Source organism: Chinchilla lanigera, unplaced genomic scaffold, assembly GCF_000276665.1.
Source record: "Chinchilla lanigera isolate Chin_1 unplaced genomic scaffold, ChiLan1.0 scaffold00095, whole genome shotgun sequence".
Classification (NCBI taxonomy): Eukaryota; Metazoa; Chordata; class Mammalia; order Rodentia; family Chinchillidae; genus Chinchilla; species Chinchilla lanigera.
The window spans coordinates 3814798-3828518 of NW_004955496.1; the positions used below are offsets into that span (position 1 = coordinate 3814798).

The window sequence follows — 13721 nt, forward strand, 5'->3', positions numbered from 1 at the left end:
CTCTCGGATTTTGGGTGGAAGAGAAGGGTTGTGCCCATTACCGGCTCCGTGTGAGCAGCAGGGAACTAGAAGGAGGGCTTCCGTGGGCACAAGCCCAGAGAATCCTTGACTCCTTTTTATCTTTTTTTTCAACCTACTTTAAACAAAATGTTAGTATGAAGCTATTTCCTGGTTATCTTTTTTCCCCTTTCAAATAATAAAGACAAGAGATATAGTATTATTTCTGTTACTGGTTTTGGTATGAAAATAAAAAAATCTTCGACTGATTATATGCTTTTCTTACCTTGTGTTATGGTTTAGTAATCCATATTAATCCTGATGAAAGCAGCGTTTCTTTTCTTCTGGTTTCTGTAGAAGTCCAGGTTGTTCTCGATTTGTGGAAATGCACAGTAAGGTTAGAGCTGTGAATTTGTGCAGTTTGCTGCTGCTCCCTGGGTGGCTCTGTGTAGGGCCTGGCATGCCATAGGTGCTCGCTAAAGTTTGATGAGATCGATGAATGAATAAATGCATGTACACATCTATGAACTGACAAAAGTGAATATCTGAGCAAAATCTGAAAATGTCTTCAGAACAAGAACACTTTGCTTGTTTTAAATGACAAAGCATTCATTTGTACTTGACCCATTGGCACTTTCACACTGACAGCTGTTTCTTTAGAGCCACATGCGTAGCCTTCATTTTTGTGTTGGTTAATTTCTGAACCTCGGCATTTCTACCATCAGGGTCTTTCTTAGTTAAGTTGCCCACGGGGATCCAACCCTCTGTCACCAGATTCTCTCAGATTGAGCTTAGAAACAGCTTTTGAATGATCTCTCCTCCTTCCTGTGGCCTGAAACTCTTACATCCTCTATTGAGCCGGTGTTAACATTTTTCTGCACCCGGCCTCCTCACCACGAAAACTTCTTTTCCACGCTGCTTATCAGACATAACTGAGTCTCAACACCATTTGTCTTAAAAGGAAAGTAGAAAACGTGACTCTTCTCCACAAGGAAGTCCAAGTCCTGGACCGTGGGGAAAGTCTGTAGTCACCCCCACCTGTTCTTCTGGACCCTGGCCCTGTCTATCTGAAGAGTATCACACGCCCCCACTACCCCTGTGCCAGACTCCTGTGTCTCAGTGGTTTTGCTGATGTGTTTCCTCCGCTCTGAAAGGTCCTCGTCTACCTAGAAGCACCTGCTCATCTTTGGTGGCCCTGGAGAAATGTCTCACAGTAGTGTCTTTGGCTCTGCAAGACACTGATAGTTGCCAATCACCTCCTGTTTGGTTCTGTTAAATGTCTTTGGTTTCACATATTTGTAGTGTGTTTGTTTCCATGTCTGCACCTGTCTGGGCTTTGAACTCTTTCAGGGCTGGGGCTGTCTGTCCCTGACTTTCTCACAGTGAACTTTCTGGTGTACATGCAGATTCATCCCATCTGAAGTATATAAAGGAGTTTTGGCAACTGTGTGTAGTTGTCTAACAGCTGTCACAGTCGCTGTATTGAGATTTCTGTCACCTCTCAGTTCCCAGTCAGTCATTTCCTCCTATCCCAAGTCCCTAGCAAACACTGGTCATCTTTCTGTGACAGTAGCTGTGCCTGCTTTAGACTTGCCCTATCAGTGGCGTCAGGAAGCAAGGATCTGATCCCTGGGCCTTCGGTGTGAGGTGCGGTCTTGGGCATGTGGCATCTTCTCTTTCATGATAGTATTCCACTGTAAGAAATACTGTCTCACCCACTGGTGAGATACCACAGCCTCACCCATTGGTGGAAATTGTTTCCCAGTTTGGGCATGATATAAATAAAATTGCTCTGAACACTGAAGTACCAGTCTTTGTGTGAATATACTTTCATTCCCCATAGGGAAATACCTACCAGGATTATTGGTTCAGATGGGAATTATAGGCCCAACATTGTAAGAAACTGTCAGACTGTTTACCAGACTATACCAGTTTTCTTTTCTGCCAACAGTGTGAGGGATCCAGTTGCTCTCAAAACTGCCATCCATCCTTCATGTTTTCTTAAATAATAAAATGCCATTTAAAGAGGTTAAGAGAAATCCACACATCTGCTGGACATGGTGGCCCACCCCTGTAATCCCAGCACTCGGGAGGCTGAGGCAGGAGGCTCATTGCAAGTTTGAGATCAGTCTGGGCTACAAAGTTAGCTCAAGGCCAGCCTGAACGGCATAGCAAGACTCTGTCTCAAAAAGACAAAAAAAATAAAAAGAAAGAAATACAAACATGTACACATTTGCACATGCATTGTTATGTTTACCTCCAAAGTTATCATTTCAGCACCCCAATTCTTTACTCCATCCTGAAGGGGTGTGGGGCTGGCTTTTCTTCTGGTGTCATTTCCCTTTAGCCTAAAGGTGGTAGTGTTTCTTATAGTGCAGTTATGCTGGTGATACATTTTCTTCATTCCTATGTATCTAGAATTGTCTTTTCTTGCCCTTGTTATGGATGTAAAGTTTCACTGGAGGTTTTTTTGTTGTTGTTTTAGTTTTTAGCTCTGTAGAGTTGTGTTCTTTTTTTGGTCACCTTTGTTTCTGATGAGACATCAATAATTATGGTCTTATTACCTCTTATAGAATATATTGGGGTTTTTTTCTGACCATGTTTAAGATTTTCTTATTTTGCATTTCAGCATTTTTTTTTGTATGATATACTTAGGCGATAACGGACTTTGTGGATCTGTAAGTTTATGTATTTTGTCACATTTGGGAAATTGTTTGCCAATAATTGTTTTCACTTTTTTCCTTCATTCTCCTTCACTTCCATTGTGGGACTCACAATAAATGTATTATGGATACTTTCTTTTGTTTTGTTCTTTGTTTTTTCTCCAGTACCAGGAATCGAACTCAGGATGTTGCACTTGCCAGGCAGGCGCTGTGCCGCTGAGCTAAATCCCCAGCCCTCATGGATCATGTTTTTATTGTCTGATAAATCACTGAGACTTTCTGCAGCCTTTTCAGTCTTCTACCTCTCATGGTTCTCAGGCTGATCTGTCTTCCATTTCCTGTATTTAGGCTAGGGGAGTGGCATACGAGTTCTGCTGTTAAGATCTGATTTTTCACTTCAGATACTCCCTGATTTGGTTTTTATTTTTTATTGTTTTATAGTTTCTGTTCTTCGTCTAAGGTTTCCATGTGTTCTTATGCTGTGACCTTACTTCCTGAAAGTCCTTAAACATCTTCATAATGACTACTTCAAGCTCCTTGTCTGTGAGGGTCATCACAGGACTGCCTTTTTCTCTAGATGGAGCTCTCTGAAGTGTTCCAGTATGGACAGTCAGTGGTCCGATCCTGACTTCCCCTGCCGGGGACCATGACTGCCCGTCTCAGTCCCTTGCCTCCCACCATTCAGGCCCTATGTTCCTGCTTCTATGTTTTCCTCCCACAGGGGAATTGCAGAGATGTTTATCTCTTCACTTTTCTCCCCTCATGTGTTACCTGTGTTGTGTGAGCTGGCCCAAGGGGAGGTGTGGAAACAGGACTTCAAGGCCCTGTCTTTGTCAGAAGTCTGTTTTCTCCAAAGCAAGGTAGTTTGTACAGTTGAGAAATATCTTGAATCACTGATAACTTCATTAAAATACTTGAACTGAATGAAAGTCTCCTTTCAGCAGTATTTTCACCTAAATACCGCCTTTTATATATTCCCTTTCTGTTACAAATGTTTTTAAATCTGATTATTTACATTTAACTCAAACATACTCCAAAGAAATCATTTTCTGAGAACTACAACTGAATTGTAATATTGGAGATAGAAGTAAATGTGCCTGGCATTATGTAAAGAACTTAATTACAAATGCGATACAGGTATACACAGTGCTATAGTGTATATGTGTTGTTTCTAGTGTTGCTCTGTTTTTTTTTAGATATAAATTTATTTTTGAAAAATAGAATAATGTAAGGCTATACATTTTCCTTTGAGTATAATGTAGCTGCATGCATGGATGCAGTTTTAGGAGATTGGAGAGCTGATAATTCACACCTGAGAATTTGTCTTATTTATTTGATGGTTTTTATATATGACTGTATTTAATCATAGCAGCCTTGATTTTTCCCCCTCCATTTTGGATTTGAAGGACAGTTACTTTCCCGAGCGGTGCAATGTATGAGTGCCGGGATGGAAACTTGAATTTAAGCTGTCGGACTCCAAATTGCTGTTCCTACCTCATTGCCTTTGTTCTGATAAACTTCCTGTGTGGCTCGTTGTCATTATTTTCTCAATATTCTCAGTTTCCATTTCCTGTTGTGCCAAAAGTTACTCATTTAATAATGTTTTCTTGCTTGTTTTTAATATTTTAATTATATAACAAGGCCTTAACTATAGTTCTTTTTTGGTAGGTCAGAGAGTGCTGAAATTTTTTTATTATTAGTGTTTAGACTTATTGTGCTTACAGAATTTGTCATCTTGTAGAGTGTATTGTCCTAATTTCATGTTTAAAATTTCTTAATATTTTCGTAGATTTTAGTAAATAATCACTTTTAAAGGTCATCTGTGCCCTAATCTATCTCCAGATTAACAGACGTCAGATACACTATTCATGGGCTATGTTTACGAGATGGATGTCCATTTGATTTTTCAAATAATTTCTATCATTTTTATTTGGTTATTTGGCAAAAAGTAGTGTTTTTAATAACTCTGAAGTTTGGATAACATTTAAGTCTCAGAAAATAAACATGATTAGAAATTTCCTCTGCAAAAAGAAAGTATAGTTTTACATAAAATAATAGAACTTCCTTATTCACAAATTTTATGTTTCTACAAAAATGAAGAAATTAATTTAAAATATCTTAATCAAAAGTTTGGATAACATTTTGTGGGCTTTCTTCTTTTCGCTTTGCTTTACATAGATTATAATTTATGACATTTTGTTAGATTTTTTTTTGAGACAGGGTCTCACTATGTAGTTCAGGCCCTCCTTGAACTTAGTATGTAGTCCAGGCTAGCCTTGCAGCGATCCTCCTGCCTCAGCCTCCCAAGTGCTGGGATTACAGGTGTGTGCCACCACACCAGCATTTTTGTTAGATTTTAGAAATAAGTGAATTGGTTACATTTCTCTCATGTCTATGGAGATAGGATGGTAACTTTTGATTAAGATATTTTAAATTAATTTCTTCATTTTTGTAGAAACATAAAATTTAATTAAGAAAAAAAAAATTAAGAGAACTCCGGATTTAGAAAAACCAAATTAAACTTTAAGATGTGTCTGTTACTGCATTATTATTATTTTCTGTTTGACTTTTTTTTAACAGTAGATGTTTTTCTATTAGCACATGTCTGCAGCCTGCAGGGATCATGTTCATCGAGGGGAGCTGCTGTGTGTACCTCACATTGCATTTTTATCACCCCCTCCCCCTCCATGTGTCTCTGCACCTTCCATCTCTTGGTCCCTTCCCACTGGCAAAAGCTCTATTTCCATTTCTTTTCAATTCTTCTTTTTCCATTCCTGTCTTTCTATCCTGCTGTCTTTCACTCTGTCTTATTTAATATTATCATTCCTATGTGTGTGCTGTGATTTAAAAAAACACAGTGATGTTTAAGTTTTTTTTAAAAAATATTGCAACGCATTGTCATTAATTCTCCCTCAGAATCCTCCGCCTCACTTCACACACACCTACCCATCACTCGCCCGCAGAAGCGGTTCTGAAAGTCCTCGCTCGTGACTGTCTTTAGCTGCGCTGTCCTGGCTGCCTCCGTGTCCCGAATCGTTCATAACATTGACCTTCCAGGGTCACATTGACTTCGGGGAAGAGCCAGACGTCACACGGGGCCAGGTCCCGTGAGTAGGGTGGATGAGGACACTGTCACGTGTGCACCAGCCGCCTTTCTGTGGGGTGGCCCTCGGCGGCCACTGTCCTGGTATTTGGATCACACCTGGTAAAGACACTCAAGAAGGAGGACTCCAGAACTGCTTTAGGAAGCGGCAAGGATGATGGGATGAGCGTGCTCCAAGGGAGGAGGCGTGTTTTGAGGAAGATCAGTGGCAGCGTGTCTTTCACTATAGCCAAAACTCTTAAATGTAAACATCTACAGTATATCTCAATCACGTGTATATATCTCTGTTCAATTTGTTGTCTGTTTCCCTTGGCCACACCTCTGAGCTTAGTAAAAATGAGTCTGTCCCATCTGCCTACCTGCCCCTCTCGGGAACACATGGTCTGAAGGTGCTTGATCCGTGTTTAAAGAATGGATCAGCTGTGGCTTCCATATGAACCCAGAAGTCTCAAGTGACACGACCGGTGTCAGCCGCCACACAGCCAGCGAGTGACGGAGTCGTGCTGGGCGAACTGGGCCTGGCTTTCCTGCTTCCCTCAGTCCAGGGCTCTACCTAATGCAAAGGGAAATGAATTTTATGTTTTAACAAAATATCTTCTCATTTCTTCCCTCACAGATATTGATGATGTCAAGAAGTACAAGCCAGGGTACCTGGAAGCTACCATCCATTGGCTGAAATTTTATAAGGTGCCGGAGGGGAAGCCAGAAAACAACTTCGCTTTTAATGGAGAATTCAAAGACAAGGTAAAGATGAGACTGTATTTTCCAGGGTTCCCCAGTGCCTGTACAGTGCTTGTTCCCCTTAGGCAAGTTCTTGTGTGAATAATGCTCTATTTGGCATCAAGAAAAACTACTTTTTACTGACTTAGGTATTTGAAGACATTATTTTATCATTTAAAAAATTTGGGGCCGGATGTGATGGTGTACACCTGCAATCCCAGCTTTCGGGAGGCTGAGGCAGGAGGATTACTGTGAGTTGGAGGCCCACATGGGCTGCATAGTGAAACCCTGTCTCAAAAACAAACAAACAAAAAAAATGCAGGGGAGAATCTAAGTGAATCAGTCAGCCTGAAAAATATCTGTTTCTCTCATCTATGAATAATATCTCCTTCTACATAGAAAATGAAGGAATTCTGTGATCAGTTAATTCTGCAAATTATAGTTGAAGAAAACCCTCCACTTGCTAATTTCAGGGGGAGAAAGTTACCCTTACTGTAAATTCTTAAGACTTCTCTCTGAAATCTTCCTCCTGCATGGCTGATCTCAGCTGCTTCATGATTCAGAATGCACTTGAATTCTCTATCAAAAGATTTCTCTATTAGACAACTAAGCTACCATCAAGTATCTCTAGTAAGATACAAAACAGGCCAAAGAGCCAACATCCAAAAACATGGGCTGTTTTTAGAAAAATTATCCCACTAAGTAAATTGCAGAGTTACTGAGCCAAATCCTGAATGGATCCTAATAAGTATATTTTACAAGTAGAGAGAAGGCATGTTATTAAAAACTTAAAATTTACCATATTTTGCCATATAGGAGTTGATTGTTGGACCCAATAGTTTTTGGAAAGTATATTGACAGACCTTAATATCTTGAGGGCTTTGTTTAGGATTATTAGATGCAAATATAGAACTATGATTTTAGACTGGATTTTCTTAAAAAATACAATATTAGAAATTTATAAAATAAATTATTTTTTCTTCAAATTACATGTTATATTTTATGTTTGAAATAATAGACATTTCAAACCGGTATTGTACTTTCATGGACCCTTATTAACTCTAAGTTAAAGTCCACCAGTTACGGATTTATGGAGTGAGATGTTTTTTGTGTGTTGTTTATTTTTGACAAACATTAATTCGTTATTGTAAGAAAACCAGGTCATTTTTACACTTCTGAAAATAATAATTTTATGCATTGCTCTTCACCATTGCTGTTGAAAATACAGAGCCTCACTTAAGGAAACATAATTGTGCCTCTTTAAAGTGATTGAAAAACGGTTCCTATTTTATACTGTGGGGTGTTCTTGCCTATTCTTGTAAGCGATAACTATAATTGGTCCCAAATAGTCACTATCATTGGACTGATTTGGGTAAAAGTCTTTCCTGTGTGGTCCAGAGAGTCAGCTGCTATTCCAGCCCGTATCTTAAGGGAGTTCCCGAGGCTCCTGGCTGAGCTCTGCCCCGCTCTGTCCTCACAGCCCTCAGTCCTGAGAGGTCTGCGACCCCGGGGCTGAGTTCCCCGTGGTTGTTATGTCTCAGAACACAGGATTCTTTTCTGCATTATCACAATATCCATTGTGCTTGAAGGAGAAAGGAAGAAGTATTGAGTAGTTGATAAATAAAAACTCTCTTTGAAGAAAAAAGCACTTTGAGGAAGAGCATCAAAAGAATATTCTCCTTTGGGATAATAAAGCAATTTTCCTTAGTCTCATTAGATGTATATCTAGCAAGATGTGTGTCTCTCGTTAATTGTGCATTATAGACGCCTTAGGAATTGGGACTAAGAAAACATATGGAAAATGTTAAGGAGGCTTATGGCTTGGTGACCGTGGAGGGTCCAAAGCACTTCACGATTAAACTGTGGTTGGAATGGTAATAAACAGGGACATGCTCTCCTGCAGGCCAGTTGCTACTTCACGTACTTTGCAGACAAGATCTTTGTTATTCCTTCAACAGCTCTACGGTATTGATCAGGGATTGGCAAACTTTTTTTCTGTACTGGGTCAGACAGTAAATATGTTGGGCACTGTGGACCCCATGGTTGTCAGAATTACTCAGCTCTGCTATTGCAGTGCTAAAGCAGTCAAAGGCTAAAAGCTGGACTTGACCCACAGGGCCTGGTTTGCCAGTCTCTGATACGGATGATACCCACCATAGCCCATTACACAGATGAGGAAGTTGAGGCTCAGTTCAGTTAGATCCCTACCCCTAGTCACACAGCAGGTAAACAAGGAGCCCAGAATTTACACTCCAGTGTGCCCACTCCTGAGCTCTGCGCTTCACGATTAACTGACAGGATGACATCAGTTCTGTGTCAGTGCAGCGGTGTGACTGTTTTGTCTTATTTGGGTTGGAACTAGGCTTTTGCTCTGGACATCATTAAGTCTACTCATGAATGCTGGAAAGCGATGCTTATGAAGAAGTGTGATGCAGGGGCAATAAATTGGTAAGAATCTGTCTTTTTGGTGTAAGTAATGTTATTCATTACGTCTCATACTGCTTGGGTCTCAGATTTTTTAAGGGACTTGCATTATTTCCCACTGAAGAGGTAAATTGTGGGCCGTCTGTCATGGGTGTTACTGGGGCCTGGCAGTGGGAGTGGGCATGGTCGCTGTCCCCAGCTGCATTTTAGTGGGAGAAGCTAACAAGTAAATAAACGCTTGATTGGATTCCACTGTGACGTGCGCAGACACGGGGCTTGAAACAGCATTGTTCAATGGGCGGATACGCGGTTATTTCGTTGTCTAAGAACTATCACATTCTTTGACAGGATCAGGAAAAGCCTTCTCATCCACTGTGATCTTGACGATTAGCTGACTGATTAACAGGAATCAAACAGTAGTGTGCATAACTCTTTTTAAAATTTAATCCTTGGGGCATACGCTAAAAATACTTGGATACTTGGGACACATTACACTAAAAGTATGAACTGAAGTTCAGATGTACTTGGCAATCTGTATTTTATCTGACACTCCTATGGAGAGAAGACCCCTCTGCCCTTCCTCATGATCATTTTCCAGAATTTACAAAGAATATGTCTTGGTTTAGTTGAAATATGAGAAGCATTGTGTACCCCTGCCTTTTTCAGAGGACTAGCCCTTAGGACTTTGCAGGGTCCAGTTTTTTGCCTGGTTTCTCTCTCTTCTCCTCCTCCTCCTCTCTCTCTCTCTTTCTTCTCTCTCTCCCTCCCTCCTTCTGTCCCCCTCCCCGCTCTATCTCCTTTACCCTCATTAGGGGAGCGTCTAACGTATAGGCCCTACCTTTTCAAATTTTCAATTTACTTAAAGGTGAACTGTATAGAAGACAGTACGAAAAAGCCATAGAGATGATAGTGCCAACCTTCATCAGGTTTCATTCATGCCAAGAATGAAAATAAGTCCCACATTATGGGGATGGAACCCAAAGTAACTACTTCCTGTAATCGTTGTCATCAATTACAGACAGATATAGTTTTAAAGGTAAATCAGCAAGCAGAAAGGGTCTTCTTTTTGGTCACAGGTGTCTGTGTATTTCACAAAGTAATTATGAAAATAAATTCGATATGTATATCCCTTAGGGCCATTTGAAAGGGAAATGTGTTTGTGTTTCACTGATCATTTATCTTGGTTAGGAGATAATCATTGTTAATCCCTTATTCTTTTCACTTAAAAAATAATAGCTTTCACTCTCTCCTCCCTTACCTCTTACTACCTCTATCCATTTTCATCTGCTAGTTTCTTTGAGGGAATTTTTCAAATTAGCGCTGGATCAGCTTGGATCTGGGAGCAGGCCTGTGTGTGGTGCATGCTGGGAGACAGGAAAGGCCTTGAGCCCTCAGTGAGGTGTGGGGAGAGATTGCTCCTGCTCTTCTGCTGCCCTGAGCTACCCCCTTAGAAGAACTTGCATGATCATATAGCTTCCTCTTGTCTTGCACCTTTTATGCCTGCTGAGAGATTCCACAGTATCTTGCCTAGCCAAATAAAATGTTTATCACGTAGAGGAAAAGTTCTCCATAGAGTCCCATTGTGTGGGTCAAAATTTGATTCCTCTTTTCTTGAATAAAGGTGAAATGTAGTTGTGGTGTATAGCTTTGTATGTACACTGGGAAATTATGAGGGTTTGTATATTACTTTTTTGTTCTAAGGAATATAATGCTATTGTATATTCTGTTTGTAACTTCACCTCAAAGAATTACGATGGATGCACCTTGAGACCATAGTGTTAAGTGAAATAACTCAGACACACAAGCTGAAATAACACATGGTTTCTCTTATGTGAGAAACCCAAATCATAATAAAGAGCAGAATAAAAGATAGATAACAGGAAGTGGGGAGAGAGATCTTTCTCAAATGGGAAGGGGGCCAAGGGATGGAGGAGGTGGGTAGAGGGAAAGGAGAGGAGAACGGAATGAAGATGTGTGTGTGCACAAACTCCACATGGAGGTGTAGACGGTATGTGCTGCATACCTGGACTATAAAATAGAAATAAATTAACTTTGAAAAAAGAATGTGCAACAATTTTAGTCGTCCTAATTTATGTACATTTAATTCCTTGTTGCCTGTCTGAAGTTACCCAGCTTGGGAGGAGTATCTGGAGTTAGTACTCTTTTTTTGCTGATTGCTCTGCTTTATTGTGTCTAATAATACTTTCTTCCGCAGCACAAACTCCCAGGTGTGTGACAGCCCTTTCCGTTGCACTCAAGAGGAAGCGAGATCACTGGTTGAATTGGTAAGGAACAAATATGCGCAAGGCATCTTTTAGTCATATAAATGACACAGGAAGTCCAGCACCGATCCTGAAACACGGAGCAGTGAAGTACTGTGGAGCCCTTTTGCGAAGCATAAAGTGAAAAGCTAACGTTAAATATTGTTTTTTTAATTCAGGGAATTTAAATTCTAAACTTTAAAGAGTCTGAATTTTTAAATTCTATTTTAAAAAGGATATTAACCACTTAACTAATTTCACATGGTGCTGATTTTCTTAATTAGATCAACTTACTGATAATATATGTGGTTGTTTGTCTGCTGCATGAGATACCTGTCATCCAGGGTCTGAGCTGGGCCTGGCGCGTGGTACACATGCAGTTTGGCTCAAGAGAAGTGAAATAGAGGGAATTCTTTCTTTTTTGCTTCCCTTTGGCTGGGCTGTCTCACACGCCTTCCTGTGTACCGTGAGTGTCCCCTACAAACATAAGGGCTGTGGGACGATGAAAGACAAATAGAGCCGTCACCTTCCGACACCTCGTCTCAGAACAGTTCTGATGTCACAGCGTCTCTGTCACACTCAGACTTGGACTTTTCTCCATGTGAGGAAGCTTAACAGGATTTTTCTTCTTGTTTCAAGTACTTGGACATATTCAAGGATATTAGTAAAAAAATTTCCAGGGATCTTTTTTATTTACACAGTTGCATCATCCTTCCCTTGGATATAAAGAAAAAAAATTTTAAAGTCTGTTTGATCAAACTTTTCTTAAAGTTTAGGAAGAAGAGTAACATTAGCCCATTAGTGACCTGAGGGAATGCGTTAGTCAGAGTTTCCCAGAGAACGAGAACCGAGGGATGTGTACACAGCACTACCGCCCTGTGTTGGCCTTGGGGCCCTCAGATGATGATGATAGTCCCATAAGCTTGTGATGCATTGGGAAATGCATTGTTAGCCTCTGGTGACTTTGTAACTGGTGGTGCTGCTATAAAAAAGCCTCTTGCTTGGCCAGAGTTGCCACATAGAGGTATGGATGGTACCTGATTCCTGATAATGGTAACAGACGTTTCTGTCACTGGTTTGTGTGTTTGCCCTCCTGTACCTATCACCGCTTTTAGCATGTGCTCCTACCTACTTCCCTAAACCGAGAGTGTCGGGTGCAACAGTCAGCTGTGTGACCCTGGCAGCAGCCCCTATCTCTTGTCCACTGTTTCTCTTGATCATATCATTTTTCTTGTACTTGATTCTGTCTCCAGTTTGGTTTACTGTGACCCCTAATTATATAGAATCCACTGCTCATGTTGCTAGTAAGAGGCCACATCAAGTGTTCAACCCAGAAAAGGAATCGCAAGTAGGTAGGGGTTACTGAGGTGGAGAACCTGTGGTTCCTGCTGGCTAATCTAGTGTCCAGTCCCACCAGCACCAGTGTCGGGGCCCAGGAGCTAAGTGTCAGCAGCACAGCGGTAAAGGATCTGCTTCACTGGAAGCAGTGAGACCAGCCAACATTGGAGACCTCACGCAAGTGTTAGAGAGGCTTAGAGGAGAATGAGAACTCAGTTGTTGAATGTGAAATCTGGAAAGTAGAATGTGAAATGGGTATAAGTTCATGCCTGGCAAGGAGGAGCTTGTCACTGGGGAGTGACCTGTCACGTTCCATGTCTTGGCATCTTCTGTCTCAGGAAAACCATTCAAATGCGTCTGCCATGGACTACATCATCACCTCTGTTCTCAGAGTGCTGGCCCAGAACTCACAATAAATGGAGGCTATTTTTTAAAGTAAATCCAAAGCTCTTGTAGACAATTGAATTATTATGTGTGTGTATGTGTGTGTGTGTGGTTGTGTCCACACGCACACACATACACGCATGCACATGTATTTGAATGGGTGTGTTTGTTTGATTCTTTTGGTCCTCAAGAGTTCAGCCTTGGAAGCAATTGAAAGAATATCTCTTCACACTCTCAGCTACCATGTGCCGAATCATTCCAATGGGTTATTGATAGAAATATTTTCAAGCATGCACTTTTGCATTTGGTGCTACATCTGTGGTTTATCAGAAAGAGCAAACCATGGTAATAAAGGCAAAGGAGTGTATACTTTTTCAGCGTAGAGAGCTGCTGGGGGTCGGCTGTGTTCTGTAGTTTCATGAAAGCTTCGCTGGGTTCGCTTTCCATGCGTGACTAACAGGGACTGTGCCTCTGTTCTCACCCTTCAGGTCTCACCGGCTTCCCCGAGTAGAGAAAGCGATGGAGAAGGTGCGGTATATTTCGGTTCTCGAGGAGCAAGATATGCAAATATATTTGTTTACAGTAGCTGAAACCAAAAACTAAACTTTTAGAAATTATGCAAATTAAGTAAAATATTTTTAAAGTCATTAAAATTTTCAGAGGAAATGTTATGGAAGTGAAGAACAATACTTTTATTACTTTTGGCTTGAAAGTGGTTTGATTTTGCAGTGTCTTTTTTTGCTGAAATAGAGGCTAATTCTGGTGAATTTAAAAAGACTCCTAATATCTTGCATCTGGAAGATTTTCTTTATTTCTTATTTTAATGAGTCA

The 13721-nt window shown here is 40.7% G+C and overlaps 1 protein-coding gene across 1 annotated transcript in view; it reads left to right on the forward strand.

The window, feature by feature from the left end:
• The window catches only part of Ppa2 (pyrophosphatase (inorganic) 2), a gene marked incomplete at its 5' end in the record, with an annotated part of 66275 nt that overhangs the window by 49760 nt on the left and 2794 nt on the right, over nucleotides 1-13721 (forward strand). Inside the window, 4 exons of the mRNA XM_005406284.1 lie at nucleotides 6380-6507; nucleotides 8846-8931; nucleotides 11123-11192; nucleotides 13379-13418. Of these exons, the coding sequence (XP_005406341.1) occupies nucleotides 6380-6507; nucleotides 8846-8931; nucleotides 11123-11192; nucleotides 13379-13418 (324 nt within the window). The remainder of the gene's footprint in view (nucleotides 1-6379; nucleotides 6508-8845; nucleotides 8932-11122; nucleotides 11193-13378; nucleotides 13419-13721) is intronic.